This window comes from Anolis sagrei, chromosome 2 (genome assembly GCF_037176765.1).
Source record: "Anolis sagrei isolate rAnoSag1 chromosome 2, rAnoSag1.mat, whole genome shotgun sequence".
Lineage (NCBI taxonomy): Eukaryota > Metazoa > Chordata > Lepidosauria > Squamata > Dactyloidae > Anolis > Anolis sagrei.
The window spans coordinates 86,051,399-86,068,002 of NC_090022.1; the positions used below are offsets into that span (position 1 = coordinate 86,051,399).

The 16,604-nt window shown below is 40.1% G+C and overlaps 1 protein-coding gene across 2 annotated transcripts in view; it reads left to right on the forward strand.

The window, feature by feature from the left end:
* PDGFRB (platelet derived growth factor receptor beta) overlaps positions 1–15,893 on the forward strand; it is a 97,307-nt gene extending 81,414 nt beyond the window's left edge. For both annotated transcript variants that reach the window (XM_067463671.1, XM_060765436.2), the window contains 9 exons: positions 795–948; positions 3,388–3,554; positions 3,832–3,941; positions 8,674–8,796; positions 13,257–13,368; positions 13,989–14,088; positions 14,194–14,299; positions 14,523–14,767; positions 15,246–15,893. In XM_067463671.1, coding sequence (XP_067319772.1) covers positions 795–948; positions 3,388–3,554; positions 3,832–3,941; positions 8,674–8,796; positions 13,257–13,368; positions 13,989–14,088; positions 14,194–14,299; positions 14,523–14,767; positions 15,246–15,369 — 1,241 coding nt within the window. In that variant the 3' untranslated portion in view covers positions 15,370–15,893. The remainder of the gene's footprint in view (positions 1–794; positions 949–3,387; positions 3,555–3,831; positions 3,942–8,673; positions 8,797–13,256; positions 13,369–13,988; positions 14,089–14,193; positions 14,300–14,522; positions 14,768–15,245) is intronic.
* The last annotated feature ends 711 nt before the right edge of the window (positions 15,894–16,604 follow it).

Below are 16,604 nucleotides of genomic sequence, written 5' to 3' on the forward strand. Positions count from 1 at the left end.
TATTTAAAATAATTACAAAATTTTCCCTTAAAAAAGTTCGGTATTAACGAAATTTCGTTAATATTTACAAAACATTTTGTAAAGATGGCACCCTTTTTTAAAAAATATTTTTTAAATATTTTTTAATTTAATTATTAATTTAGTAGAATAGGGAGGAGAAATTAAAATTATTATTAAGGAGGGAAGGCAGGCACTCACTCTGTCGGGCCCTCTCGCTCGCCGCTCGCTCGCCGCTCGCCCCTCTCGCTCGCCGCTCGCCCCTCTCGCTCGCCCCTCTCGCTCGCCCTCTCGCTCGCTTGCTCAGCCGGCGCCGAGAGAGGAGAGCTCCCAGCAAGCATCGCCAGGCGGCCATCTTACGTATTTCCGAAATGGACGGAAATACAAAAATTTTTGGCGCCTGCCGTTTCGATATTTAAAAACACTTCCGGGTTTAAAAATAAGTTTTGTAATCGTTTTGTAATTGCTAAAATTAACGAATATTTAACGAATTACAAAATTAACGAACGAAACCGCCCAGGCCTATTATTTATGTATTTCCCTTTTCTTTCTTTTATCAACCCCTGAAGAAGGGTGTTAAATATTACGAGCCAAAAGACTTTGGGCTAATAGAAAAATAAAACTGCTCTCTTTGACACCTGAGATATTGTTTATTCTTTACATCCTTTCTATCAGGTGTTACCCATCCTTGTTGCTTGTTTTCTTCCTCGGTGAGGCTACAGCCACTCTGTGTTTGAGCTATAGGCAAGAGGTCCTTTAATACTATACTTATATAGAACTGATCTTCTTCTTTGCAGGTCCCATCTATCTCATAACAGAATACTGCCGCTATGGAGACCTGGTGGATTACTTGCACAGGAACAAGCACACCTTCCTCCAGTGCTGCAGCGAGAAAGTAAAGCAAGAGACAGAGGTGTATGGGAATGCCCCTACAGAGGACAGGGTGCAAAGGTGCTTTCAATTAATACTCTGTTCTTACTAAGCACTAATATTACTCCATGGGTATCTACAGGATTATGGCCTTTCTTGTTCACTGAAACAGAAACCTGCAGGTTATGAGGATTATACCAGTAAACAAGATTTCACAATGGCAAATTCAACACTGAGTTGTCTCTCTTACTTTGTGGCTCTTAGTGTCAAAAAGAGCCAGTGTCTACTCCTTTGCCAGAGTTGTTTGTTTTGATGAAACAGGGTCACCTAGATGCATCCCACTTCCATAATGGAGCAATATTAGTAATCACCACAAGGTGGAGGCATCTGAAAGCCATTTTCACAGAACAGGTCCATTCCTTCAAACCAATGTCTGCATGTATGTGCATGTCTTCATGTTGCTTGTCAACTTAGGCTGTTTAGTCTATTCCTTTTGGCTCCTGGTATTCATCAGCAGACAAGTCACTCAAAAATAAATTGACTACATTAAGATTACTTTTAAAATGCAATAAACTGCTAAGTCCACTCTTCATGCTCCTTGACAAAGGAGGGAATTGTCACTGCCCAGATGTTTAGAACAACTACATTAAGACACCAGTTAGAGGAAAAGGTAACACACACAACATACATACATACATACATATATATATCTACTTGATTTTTCAGGTCTTTTTTAGATTCTAAATAACGAAGTCTTAGGATGAAGCAAATATTCAGTCCACAGGGCATTTTTTTTCACTTTATGTGTGCATATGGCCCCTCAATTCCCTTCCCCATAATAAGTTATGCTATCTGCTTCAAAGAGGAAAAAAGTCCCAAATACATAATAAAGAACTGGTGGAATCACAAGCCTGGAAAAGTTACAGAAAATGAACACATCAAACTACTCTGGGACTTCCAAATTCAGACTGACAGAGTTTTGGAGCACATTACTCCTGACCTCATCATCGTGCTAAAAAACAAAGTATGGATTGTCGATGTTGCAATCCCAGGCAACAGCAGGATTGAAGGGAAACAACTGGAAAAGCTGACACGATATGAGGATTTAAAGATCAAACTGCAAAGACTCTGGCACAAACCAGTAAAGGTGGTCCCAGTGGTGATCGGCAGATTGGGTGCAGTGCCTAAAGACCTTGGACTGCACTTAAACACAATCAGTGTTGACAAAACTACCATGTGTCAGCTGCAAAAGGCCACCCTAATGGGATCTGCATGCATTATTCACCGATACATCACATAGTCCTAGACACTTGGGAAGTGTCCGCCGTGTGATCCAATACAACAACCAGCAGAGTGGTCTTGTTTGCTGTGTACTAATCTTGTTGTGTTTCTATTTATTTATTTATTTATTTATTTATTTATACATACTATTTCTATCCCACCCATATCAGCCCGAAGGCGACTCAGGGCAGCAATAATAATAATAATAATAATAATAATAATAGCTTTATTCTTGTATGCTGCCACCATCTCCCTGAAGGGACTTGGGGCAGCTTACACATAGCACAAGGTGCCTAAAAACAGAACATAAAATGAAAACAATTTAAAATACAATTACATAAAACATATGAACATGTAGCCAACGACTAACACTCAATTAAAAACATGTGTTTGTGTGCATGAGAGAGAAAGCTTGAGATCCTGAAGACAATCAATGTGCATTTATGTTCACAAAAAAAAATATATTTTCCAGGAGAATAATTTGGAAATAATTATTATAAAAGTAATTGTGCCTGTAATAATGCTATTGGTAGTTATACTGCTTTCCCTTTCCTTACTTTTCTTTCAGTAGTTCCACTCTGGCCATTTTTTAAGAAATTGTTACTGAGTGTCCCTTTTCCCATGCATAATGAGTGCAACCTTCTCCGCTTCATACAATCCTGTGATTCAGATTGTGTTGACTTGTTTTAAAACTTTTAAAAAGAAAAGGTGTCAATACAGAGCCACAAATGCATTTATGTATTTTAGTATTGTAGCAATTTTGTCCTTTACCAGAAAATACCTGACTTTAACTCAAGAAAAATCCCTTAAACTCTTACCAAAGCTAGCTAAAAACACCAGGGGTTTGTAAAAGATAACTATTGTTTTTCTTTTGGTTTGCAGTATGTTGAGGAAGGCATTTAAACAGGTGAGAATCACATGGTCCGCTGATTAAATTGTATACATTCATTTGTCTCCATTGGATATCCATAAATAGGGACACAGTATCTAAGACCACAATGGTTACTGAGAAATGCCTTGGATCCATTTTATTGTGCTGTTCTTTGTCACTTGCTGTGTTTGTGTTTGAGCAACTTTGGGCATTGTTTTAAATGAACATCAGGAGAGAAAGTGCAATTGCATGGTATCTCCTCCCTTGTTTTTTTTAAAAAATTATTATCATTTGAAGCTCTATTTTGGCATAGTTCTATCCTCATGGGACAAGCTTGTGGGTTAAATAACTCTTTCTGTTTTTTGCAGCCATACATCATTATCTGTGGAAAGTGATGGGGGCTATATGGATATGAGTAAAGATGAATCACTGGATTATGTGCCCATGTCAGACATGAAAGGTGAAATCAAGTATGTGGATATTGATTCCTCCAATTATGGTACCACTTATGAGCTGGGCACCTATTCACCCACAGGTAAGGGAAGTTACAGGAAGGCAGCACACACAATTTGTAATGCTTTCATTGCTTAAAAGGTAACAACACACAGATGTGGGTATTTCACTTATGCCATTATTGAATGATTCAGCTGTTGTCAAGTGAGCCAAGCTTTTAAATTGTTTCTTCCTCCTCCTCTTATCTTTATGTTCAAGTAAGGCTTTAATAGCAGAGATCTATAGCTAAAGCAGGCTTATATCACTGGGATATTTGGAAAGCAAACAACAATAATTCTTTCTCTGTTTTGTGTTCCCAGTTTCTGAGAAAGTGACATTGATAAATGAGTCTCCTATCCTCAGCTACACAGATCTTGTTGGTGTTAGCTTCCAAGTGGCCAAAGGGATGGACTTCTTAGCTTCCAAAAATGTAAATATTTTTGTTTATTCAGAATTATGTCATTATTTCTTGGGGTGACTGGCTTCACAAGAGAAGGAGCTGTTTGCTTTATGCTTATTTATGGAACAAGAAAGGCACAGAAGCAGCTGGAAGAGCACAAAGGTGTATCAACCAGGTGTTTTTGTTTTGTTTTTTGCCTTTGACTCATGTGTTTTTCAATGCTGATATATTGCCCTTTACACATTGCTTGTTCTGAGGAAGAAGGAAACAGTAATGTTTACCTAATCACTCCAACATGTGGAGCAGACCCATACTTGGTTATAATAACATTTCCCTCCCCTGTTGAAGGCAAACAAGTATTTGAACCTATAATATCCAGTTTTTCATTCAATAAATTTCCAGTTTTCTCATGGACATATTGGGTTTGTTGTTGTCATGTGCCTTCAAGTTATTTGCAATCTATGGTGACCTAAACATTTTTCTTGGCAAGAGTTGTTCAGAAGAAGGTTGTCATTGTCTTCCTCTGAAACTAAGAGAGTATGGCATGCCCAACCATACCCAGTGGACTTTATGGTCAAGAAGGGGTTCAAACCCTGGCCTCTAAGGTTATAGTGCAACACTCAACCATTACACCACACTGGCTAAGCTCCAGTAAACATAGTTCAATAAAAAAGTCAATGCCTTGAGTTTGCAAGACCTGAACAGAGCTGTTGATGACTCTTAAAGGACTCTCTTTCATAGGATTGCCATAAGACATGTGCAACTTGATGGCAAATAACAAAATCTTAATCACAGGCTGAGGGTGGCATGCTGATAGAAAGGGAGCTGCTTGAAGTTCCCTGTGAATGGCCTTTCTCATTCTGAGAGTAGACTATTCTTTACTATTATTCCTTCAAAGCTGTGCTTTAACAATGAAGTTTAAATGTAGGACCCCTGGTGGCACAATGGGTTAAACCGCTGAGCTGCTAAATTTGCTGACTGAAAGGTTGGCGGTTTTAATCCAGGGAGCAAGGTGTCTTCCCATGGTGAAGCCCAGCTTCTGCCAACCAAGCAGTTGGCAGAAGGCCCAGCTTCTGCCAGCCAAGCAGTTGGAAGAATGCATGCAAAATGTGAGTAGATCAATAGGTCCCGCCTTGGCCACATGACCTTGGAGGTGTCTACAGACAACACTGGCTCTTTGGCTTAGAAATGGAGATGAGCACCACCCCCCAGAGTCAAACACGAGTAGACTTAATGTCAGGGGAAACCTTTACCTTTTTACTTAAATTTGGGGGCCATGCTGATGTGGTGGAGAGGCTCTCCTTTAAGGCTCCCATGGGCCTTCTTTACTGTGGTTCCCCAGTTGTGCATTGCTCTTATCTCAGAAGCTTAATTAGCACTAACCTTTCTTTCTTTCTGGTGTCAGGTTGTTGTTTTTTTAAAAAACAACTTTTTATTGAATTCTTTGTGCGGGTTGCGGAGAGGTTTAAAGATGTTATCTGAACCTGAAGATATACACAGTTAGAACTGTTTTCTCTTACGGTATCCATGGATTCCATATCCACAGCTTCACTTAGAATCATAGAATCATTGAGTTGGAAGAGACCTCATGGACCATCCAGTCCAACCCCCTGCCAAGAAGCAGGAATATTGCATTCAAATCCTGCCTCTTACCCACACGACAAAAAGAATCCTCGCCCAGAAATGTTTCTGGGTCTTTTGAGGTCCTCTGGTACCATTTGATTGTAATCTTCCAGTTCAAGAACAGTCAAAATACCAGTATAGAGTTTGCTATTATCCACAATTTTGGGAGTGCCTAGTAAATGGAGGTTGCATTATATTTTACATTGTTAAGTTGTGTTTAGTATGATTTTAGATGCTTAAAATGTTGTTGCTGTTGATTTAACATTCTTAAATTGTTTAAAATGATTAAATAGAATCCATTGTGTGCTACCTGTGATCTTATATTACAGGGTGGGATATAAATATTTTAATAAATCACATGTTCTGTGCCACAAATTTAGTGCTGTGGCTAGTGTAAACATTGTATTTTCTCACTGCATGTTTTACGTACCTTATTTTGCTTCCAGTACCCAGTGAAGAAAACAGCAGTACAATCTCTGCTGCTCCACACCCTGACCTTTGTAAATGCTGATTATTCTATTACTATTTTTGCAACTTCCATAGACTTTTACTAAAAGTGTAAAGAGCTAAAGAAATTGCTTGTGAAAAATTAATGAAAAAACAAGGAAAGCTTGTTTTATATGTTTATTCATTTCACTCTGAGTTTATGCACTTGAGCTATACTGTCATGAACTTGCCCATAGGCAACAGCACTCATTCTTGGGTTTTCCTATTAAAAAACATAATGGAGCCCCCAGTGGCACAATGGCAGGACTGAAGACTGACAGGTTGAAAGTTCAAATGGGGGGGGGGGGACGCGGATAAGCTCCCTCTGTCAGTTCCAGCTCCCCATGCAGGGACATAAGAGAAGCTTCCAAAAGGATGGTAAAACATCAAAACATCTGGGTGTCCCCTGGGCAATGTCCTTGCAGACAAACAATTATCTCACACCAGAAGTGACTTGCAATTTCTCAAGTCACTCCTGACACACACAAAATAATTAGAAAACATCAAATGGTTTAAAAGGGTTGCAATGTACTACTCTTGTTGTTTCACATCACAGACTTAAATTTCCCAGTCACATTTTGATGAAGCTGCATCATTCTTAATAAGTCTTAAGAGTAAAGCTTGGGAAAGTTACTCTTTTTTATTATAGTTTACAGAATACGGTAGCTCCCAGGCCCTGGCTGAGACAGATTCTTCATAGCAAGAATCTTTGCTGATAATAACTTTGGAAAAGTGAAATATGGTAAATGTGGTGAGCACTTCTGCAGACAAAGTTACTGCTATGGTTCACCGCACTGAAGATCTATGGTTGCTTTCTCGTGTGAATTCCCACAAGGTACAGTTCAGTCTACATTACAGGTACTCTGGAGGCTTTCCAGAACTACAGGGTGAATTTATTTATTTACTTACTTACTTCATTTATATACTGCTTTTCTCAGCCCTCAGGCGACTCAAAGCAGTTAACAACAGCAACATTCAATGCAAAAACATCACAAAACAAATAGTAGCATCATCAATTATTAAACATCAATATAACAATCATTAGCGTCTCATCAGTAAAATCAGAATCCAATCTCATCATCCATTATTCCGTATTCCTATATTCAATTACACTGCTTAATCGAATGCTTGCTCGAACAGCCAGGTCTTCACTTTCCTCCAAAACGCCAACAGGGAGGGGGCCGATCTGATATCTGTAGGAAGAGCGTTCCACAGCCGAGGGGCCACCACTGAGAAGGCCCTGTCTCTCATCCCTGCCAGGTGTGCCTGTGATGCAGGCGGGACCGAGAGCAGGGCCTCCCCAGGTGATCTTAATGTCCTAGTTGGTTCATAGGAGGAGATGCGTTTGGAGAGATAAGTAGGACCAGAACCGTTTAGGGCTTTATAGGCTAACGCCAGCACTTTGAATTATTCTGGAAATAATTTCTGTCATAAAACTGAACATTCCTTTTGAGTCAACTGACATATATATAGGTAAAAGTAAAGGTTTTCCCCTGACATTAAGTCCAGTCGTGTACGACTCTGGGGCTTGGTTCTCATCTCCATTTCTAAGCCAAAGAGCCAGCGTTGTCCATAGACACCTTCAAGATCATGTGGCCGGCATGACTACATGGAGTGCTGTTATCTTCCTATTGGATCTTCTCACATGTGCATGTTTTTAAACAACTAGGTTGGCAGAAGCTGGGGCTGACAGCAGGAGCTCACGCTGCTCTCCGGATTCAAACCTGCAACCTTTTGGTCCATAAGTTCAGTGCTTTAATCCATTGTGCCACTGGGGGCTCCGACATATATATATAAAGCAACACTAAGATGTTGATTTTTTAGTCTCTGAGATCCCAGTTGGACAGATTTTCCCATGACTGATTGAAACTTTCTTGTACACAATTCTCTTGCTATTTCATATTTCTTTCATCTGACATATATATAAGATGAAAGAAATCTGAAATAGCAAGAGAATTGTGTACAAGAAAGCTTCAATCTATCATGGGAAAATCTGTCCAACTGGGAACTCAGAGACTAAAAAATCAACATCTCCGTGTTGCTTTTGGAGTTCACTTCTCATAATAGCCAGCCCCATTGGCTATGATGATTGCTGGTGAGGATTGCAGTCCAACAGTTTTGGAAGATCATACTTGCCCATCTAATAAATCAAGTTCTATAAGGGACATTACCGAAGAAAATATTCTTGGATAGGGGCCTTGCATCTTTACTCACTTTTGGAGAACTATTGCTTGCTCACAGGGGTAGAAATGTCATCATCTTTCGCATCAGTTTAATATCTCTAAATCTGCTTTGAGTAATCAACAACTGTTTTAAGTCATATGAAAAGTAAAACATTGCACGCTTGAGGACTTACTTCAGATTTTGGTGACAGACCACCAAAGACTACAAAATACTAGGGCAGAGGAAGTGCACTATAAACTAGAAAGAGATGTAGGCACAGGCAGTGAGAATTTTGCAAGACATTTCCTGGTCTCAATAAAACTACCTTTTGAACTCAGCCTCAGTTATTGCTAATTGATTTCCACATATATTCCTTGGAATGCTTTTCAGGAAAGGGCATTGCAAAAGAATATCATAATACTTTTGAGTGGGTAGGGAGAAGGTTAATACAAAAAAAATTGTTTACAGCATATTTTTCTGTATTCCTCAGTGTGTGCATCGAGACCTGGCTGCAAGAAATGTTCTCATCTGTGAAGGAAAGCTGGTGAAGATCTGTGACTTTGGCCTAGCAAGAGATATCATGAGGGATTCAAATTACATTTCCAAAGGAAATGTAAGTAGCATGTTTCCTTGGACTCTGGGGGTCTCTATGCCTGCAAGGCATTAGAATTTGTGAAAGGTCTACCATCCCACCCTTTCTCATTATTGGCAAAGGACACATTCCTAAATTTACAATTCCTACAGATCTTAAATTTTAACATAATTCTTTATGTGACTGAGGCATAATAAGTTTAACTTAAACACAGTATATTTCATTTTTAAAAGACTCAATGAATACTCAAAACTGCAGGATGTTCAAATGAGTGTCTTATTACCTTCACCGACAAGTATTGCTTCATAAACCCATGACTATCTCTCAGTTTCACATTTCAGAGCAGATCATAGAATCATAGAATCATAGAATCAAAGAGTTGGAAGAGACCTCATGGGCCATCCAGTCCAACCCCCTGCCAAGAAGCAGGAATATTGCATTCAAATCACCCCTGACAGATGGCCATCCAGCCTCTGCTTAAAAGCTTCCAAAGAAGGAGCCTCCACCACACTCCGGGGCAGAGAGTTCCACTGCTGAACGGCTCTCACAGTCAGGAAGTTCTTCCTAATGTTCAGATGGAATCTCCTCTCTTGTAGTTTGAAGCCATTGTTCCGCGTCCTAGTCTCCAAGGAAGCAGAAAACAAGCTTGCTCCCTCCTCCCTGTGGCTTCCCCTCACATATTTATACATGGCTATCATATCTCCTCTCAGCCTTCTCTTCTTCAGACTAAACATGCCCAGTTCCCTAAGCCGCTCCTCATAGGGCTTGTTCTCCAGACCCTTGATCATTTTAGTTGCCCTCCTCTGGACACATTCCAGCTTGTCAATATCTCTCTTGAATTGTGGTGCCCAGAATTGGACACAATATTCCAGATGTGGTCTAACCAAAGCAGAATAGAGGGGTAGCATTACTTCCTTAGATCTAGACACTATGCTCCTATTGATGCAGGCCAAAATCCCATTGGCTTTTTTTTGCCGCCACATCACATTGTTGGCTCATGTTTAACTTGTTGTCCATGAGGACTCCAAGATCTTTTTCACACGTACTGCTCTCGAGCCAGGCGTCCCCCATTCTGTATCTTTGCATTTCATTTTTTCTGCCAAAGTGGAGATTGCTCTCTAGTATCTCCACACACAAGAAGGATCTCTACTGTAGTTCTGAGAAGAGTCTTGGCATGTGTTACAAAAGGATGCAATTAATCCTCTTAGACCTCAGCTAAGTCAAGATCCTCAAGTCATATGAAAACAAAAATAAGCAACTCGCAGTCTGTTGTAATCACGCTATTTCTGATATAACTGCATCTATAGCTTATACTGATACATGTTGTTCTTTGCAACTGCCTGTCATCTCCTCGTGTCTCTTGTAATTCTACTAGATTAGTCCTGGGTCATTAACCATGAGTCACTAGCTTTCTGTATATGGTCTCACTTAACCATAAATCCCATGACAGTACGCAGTCAAGCAGGCACTGGTTCTCAGCCCATGCTGGTTGGTGGGCAAGAGAAGTCTGAGATTCATAGTTTTAAATAAAGAGTAAGCTTTGCAAACTCAAGAATGCTATCAGATTGTAGGGTGAGCCAAACAGCGAACTCAGACTGCAATTATTTATATCCTGTCTTTTTCCAGTTTGGGTATCAAGGCATAGTACAACAGCTAGAGCAAAAGCAGTCTACAAAGGTTGCAAGCATTATAACATGTGAAACCAATTAAAACAACAACAAATAAAAGTGTAGCACATTATACAAGGCCTGTTCCCCTGAAAAATCAATTCTCAAAGCTCTGCTGAAATAAAAAAGGTACAGAATATAGTTTTTCTGTGAAATAAAGTGATATGGATGGGGTTTTTTTGCAAGATATTATTTTCTTCTCAAAATGCATTATCATAACTATGCTTTCAGCGAAAAAAAGTCAGCAAAGAAAATGTGATATTCTATACAATAAGACAACTGTCCACAGTATACATGACTTTTTGGTGCTGAATATGATGCCTTGTATGATGAGGTTTGTGCAGAAAATACTTCAAACCTCAGCATTTCTGTGATTTTTCTCTGGAAAAATAGTTTTCTGTTGTGAGAATAACACAGGAAGTAAATTTTTGTTGCATACACAACAAACATTTCCTATGGAAAAAATGATGTGTTTGGGACAAAAAAAAACCCACATAACTTTTCAGGAATGAATTTTAAAATTAAAATGGGTTCCGAACAGTTACGAATATCATTGCATCCAAATATTCTTGTTGGTGAATGCTTTTTATATTCTTGGCCAGTCTGAAATTCAGAGGCTAAACGAATCTAATGAAGGCCTTATTATGAGTCATTTTACAGGACTGGAAACAGAAGACACATTTTTGAATCTCCCTCAGCCGGTCACTCTCCCTGATAAATAGGAAATGAAACCTTGGACAGTTGCAATCCTTCCTGGAAAAATATTTTTGGTGCTGGTTGCGCAAAAGACAAAGGGAAAGGTGCTAAGAAAGCAGCAAAGCAGCACGCAAGCTGCTGCTCAGAAAACCAGAAACAGGCTGCTTTCATGTGCCACAAATAAGTATGGGCTGAAAACTGGGGAGACGAACACAGGAAATGAGGACAGCAAGAGTTGAATTCCTAACTGTCTTTTCAGTGCCTCTTGTATTTATAAAGTTTTTTTCTCTCTGCCAGACAAAGTTGCAGGGCCTGACTGCTCCAACTGGAAATGTCCATACATAAGTGCCCAGATCATTACAAACTCACTACTAGTTTCTACCCTTTGTCCTTTATATGTCCACATATTCCAGCCATTGATGAAAGGGCAGCAGACTATGCTGCTGTTCCTGCAGTAGCGAGGGCTCCTTTCCAAGCCCATTCCCTAGTAGCCCTGCATTGCTCATGGGCACCTAAGCTTTGGAAGCATACACACATAGGCCTGTGTGTGTACTTGCTGGGAAGTCTGTTCATGGAGAGGTACAGACAGTAAATATATGTTAGAAGAAGATGGCGTTACTGTCAGAATCAGTACCAATGGTACTCCAGTGTGTGACAAGGCTTGAACTGAACTGCCTGTCTTGAGCAGCAAAGCAGAAGAAGGGAATTGTGTTCCTCTCCTTATGCTTGCCCTTTTGCAATAGGCCAGCAATACAACCACTCTGGAAAGCCTTGCTGGCTGTTTTCCAGCTGTGGAAAATACCAGTCAACAATCTTTTTCAGAAGCATAGTTTTTTTCATACTTGTTGTTGTTGTTATGTGCCTTCAAGTCAACTCTAACTTATTATGATCAGTGGAATACCAAGGTTAGAATGCTTGGAGTGGTCTGCTTGAGTTCAAGCTTTAAGGAAGAGTTGGGGTGAGAGGGAGGTGCCAGATAGATATAAGGGAACCCATTGATGCGGAAAGTCCAAGCAAAGGGTTCACTCCCCACCACCACCATTCACATACTCCTCTGTACTGTGCAGAGTAGGAACAAGCCAAGCAGTGGTGGAGAAGCCATTTTGCACTAAACTGTTTTCCTTTTCATTCTTTCACTCAACATTTAATTGACTAGTTTGCTCCATTCTCCCAGATCACATATTTGCCCAGAAGTGTATGTGTGGGTGGTGGTAGAAAGTTGGACTTTTCCCCCACCTTCTTTGAGGTGTTAGTAAATGATGCACTCCCAGCACCAAATAATGCTAGGTACCCTATTGGTAATGAGTCTCTCATAGGATTTTTTGGCAAATTTATTCAAATTAAGTTTGCCACTTCCTTCTTCTTAGTCACAATGTCTTTCTAGCTTTTACATTGTGATCTCAGATGTTCTACCTGACATATCTTATGAACTTGGTATGTGACAGCATTCTTGGAGATCTGTTGATGTTCTTGAGCTCCAGAGAGACATGTTTCATAGCGCAAAGGAAAGCTGACTCATTTTTTTAAAAAAAACCAACAACTGTGATTCATAAACTGTTTGTTCCTTTTATTTACTCCGTTAAGTCTTCTGGCATACAGTCTCCATTAAAATTCACAGGGAAACCATTCAGTGGTGGGAAAGAAAGAGCAATTCATTGCAAATGACTTGATCAAAATCTTGAACATACAGGCAGATCCCAAGTTACTAATATCCAACTTACAAATGATTCATAGTTACAAACAGGAGTGAGACAACAGAAAGTGATAGAAATCTACTCCTAGGAAGGGAAAGTCACTCTTAAAAGAGTTAACATGGGGAAAAGGTATCTCAACTGAAACTTTATTACCAATCCTTGTTTACACAACCAGCCAAATTTTCCAAAATTATCACAGGGACAGAAAGTGGGGTGAAACCTACTGAACAGGGGCAGAGACAGCAAAATAAACACTACATAGGTGTTAGCCCTTCCCTATGCTTGCTTAGCACAGGGGCTGGAATTATACTTTAAAATGTACCTGTTCTGACTTACGCATTCAATCTAAGAACAAACCTACAGAGCCTTGTTCTTAAGTTGCGGACTGCCTATTCTGTATTCTTACTTGTTTTTTTTATTACAGACCTTCTTACCTTTGAAATGGATGGCACCTGAAAGCATCTTCAACAACCTGTACACTACCTTGAGTGATGTGTGGTCCTTTGGGATCCTTCTATGGGAAATATTCACTCTGGGTAAGTAATACAGGTCAATATTATCAAGCATTCATTTGATACCTTCTGTGTTTTATATTTCACTGCAAAATGAAAATCAGGATGGGTAATTTGCAGTTAAGGGGCTGGAGAACCCTACTATTGGAGGGGAGGACACCCACCTCCCACAACATCCCCCAGTGTAAGCATTTTTTGTCTTCTCTGAACCAAACCTCCAAATTACATCCTGTTTGGAATTAAGAATGGAGAGGTGTGTCAGTGTAATAGCCTCTCCAGAGCCTAAAATGGAGAGGAGAGAGTGCCAAAACTGCTTCCCATGCTCTGCAGGGAGTGTTTATGGGGGAATCTTTCTAGCAAAATATAAATCAAAATGTTAGGAGCTTTTAGGACACAAAAAATATTCTGGCACTGCATCTTCTCACTCCTGGTTCATATGCGGGGACGGAAAAACACTCTTTTTCTGGTTCTTCTCATGCCATACACATTTTCACTCCAGCCTTCTATTACTTTGTTTATTAACCACTGCTACACTGTAATGAAAAAGATTTCCAAGAAAAAAATTACATTGCATCGGCATGAAATATAAGGAGTTTATCCATTACCCTATTAGCTTAATCTCTTTTTGATATCTAAATTCCTAGGTGGGACTCCATATCCTGAACTGCCCATGAATGAACAATTCTACAATGCCATCAAGCGTGGTTACCGAATGTCTAAGCCAACTCATGCATCTAATGAGATGTGAGCATACATATTAATCTTTCATACACTGGAAAAAAGTTATGCATTTTCCCAGTACATAATTTTCAAAATTGTTTTCTCTTCCTTAACCCTTCTTCTTTCCAGCTATGAAATCATGCAGAAATGCTGGGAGGAAAAATTTGAGATCAGACCATCTTTCTCTCAGCTAGTGATGCTCTTGGGGAATCTGCTGACAGAAAACTATAGGAAGGTAAGATGTCCCATGCTGGCATGATAGAGAAGAAAGAAGCACCTTATGATTGTAGCATTGGTACATTAATGGTTGTAATGGCATTCAAAATCTACCAATGAAATATTATCCATAGTCATGATAAGATTTGCTAATATAATAAGACCTGGTTTGTACATAAGACTGAAAGGCCATGCCATGTACATGAGTGCCTTTATGCGCCATCCTTTTTTATTTTTTTCAGAGGTATCAACAGGTTAATGAAGAATTCTTGAAGAGTGATCACCCTGCAGTTGTGAGAACAAGGCCCAGAAATGTGGGACTCAACAATTCCAGGTCCACTGCCAACTCCAATGCCAGTTCAAGCTCTGTGCTTTATACTACTGTGGAGCAGAACGGACTAGACAATGATTACATCATTCCTTTGCCTGACCCTAAACCCGAAGGAGTCAATGACAACCCTCAGGAGGGCTCCAGTAGTCGGGCAAGGTGAGCATCTCCTCCATCTTCTCTTTTACTGTGACATTATTCAGTTGAATCTCAAAATTCCTCCATTCTGAAAATGTTCTTTGCAAACCATATAGGTTTGTAACATAATGGGAGGGAGAAATGTTTGATGAACATGCAGTACACTAGGGAAAAGTTTCCAAAATGTTGAAATCTACTTGTTTCCTTTTTAGTAATATATGCCCTGAGCAGTCTTTTAAAGTGTTTCATATGAGGTTCAATATCCCCTATCCAAAATGCTTAAAGGCAGAAATGTCCCCGTCCCCCCCCAGATTTTGGAATACTTGCGTATACAAAATGAGATACCTTGGAAATGAGATCCAAGGCTAAACATGAAATTCATTTCTGCTTCACACATACACAGAAGATAATTTTAAACATAGTAAAATTATGAAGCACAGAGGTCTCAGCCACCCATGTGGACAATTTTAATTTACTGTTTCCCCATTTTCCCCTTCAGTTCTACATTGAATGAAGCAAACACATCATCTACTCTATCCTGTGACAGCCCTCTATCACATCAGCAAGATGAAGAAGAAGAACAAGAAGAACAAGAAGAACAAGAACTAAAGCCAGACTGCTAGGGTCACTAGAGCTCCCTCTGTGTGTGTGTGTGTGCCTATGTTCCTGTGGCAGTAGTGCTAGGCAGTAGTGGTAGGGACTGCTAATGAAAAACTTACACATTCTTTCCTTCTTTCCTCTTCAGCCCAAAACAGAACCCAGAAATAGCAACATGTAACAAACTTTCCTGTCACTAAGAGTACATCCCTACCTAACAATAGGTTTGCAGTCCATATTAACATAGGCAAAATGTATGTTAGGGCCTAGCTTTTGTGGCTGCCATGCTCCTTAAAAGGAATGGTTTTCTTTCCATTATTTAAACTAGAGGTTGTGTTGGGGGCTGGTCCCCTGAGAGACCTTGCACAGTACACACAAAATGCCATTTATTTTTTATACCCAAATGGTTTCTAAGGATTTTCAGCTCAAGGAAGGGCTTTTCTCCCAGCAGCAGATGACCCAACATGCAAATTTGTGGGCATTTAGGGGCAAAATGTTTTTTTAACCGCTTTTTTTAACCCTGTGGGCCAAAAACATGGACCTGAGTGGCCTCATGCCAGGCATGTAGCCAGGGGGGGGGCTCGGGGGGCTTCAGCCCCCCCCGAAATTTTCATGGTGGTTCGCGAAAAGGCCTTATTGGTGCATTATTTAAACTGTTATGTTTATTCATATCATGATCTGATCACCATACTCAATATATCCCATATGCATGGGGGTATTGGGGTAATGATACAAAAGGTTTGCTAGGGAAGACCCTCTTTCACTCAGATTCAGCCCCCCCCGAAACTCAGCCCCCCCCCGAAACCCCCCCTGAAAATTTTTTTAGCCCCCCCCGAAACGAAATCCTGGCTACGGGCCTGCCTCATGCAGTCTGCAAGGTACACTTTGTCCACTGCAGTCTGAACAGAGAATTCATTTTCCATCCACACACCCCAATCCCAAACCAAGATATTATTCAGACTCTGTTTGAAAGGTCACTCTTCCTTAAATAGCCCTTTGACCCTACTGCAAGGGGGGGGGTATATTTATGGATCAAACTAGTCTCTGCTCTCTATAATAAAGCATGCCCTATTGTATCATATGGGAAAAAGGCATCCAGGGGCCTCTGGTGTAAATACCTTTCCTTGTTTCATTTTCTGTTACTTGCAAGTTTATTGTTCACACCAGGAGCTATTCAATTACTAGAGGATCAGAGCTTTTAAAAGTTTGTCCTAAAAATGTGGATGGATAATGATGTGTGCGTGAGTTTCTGTGTATGTGT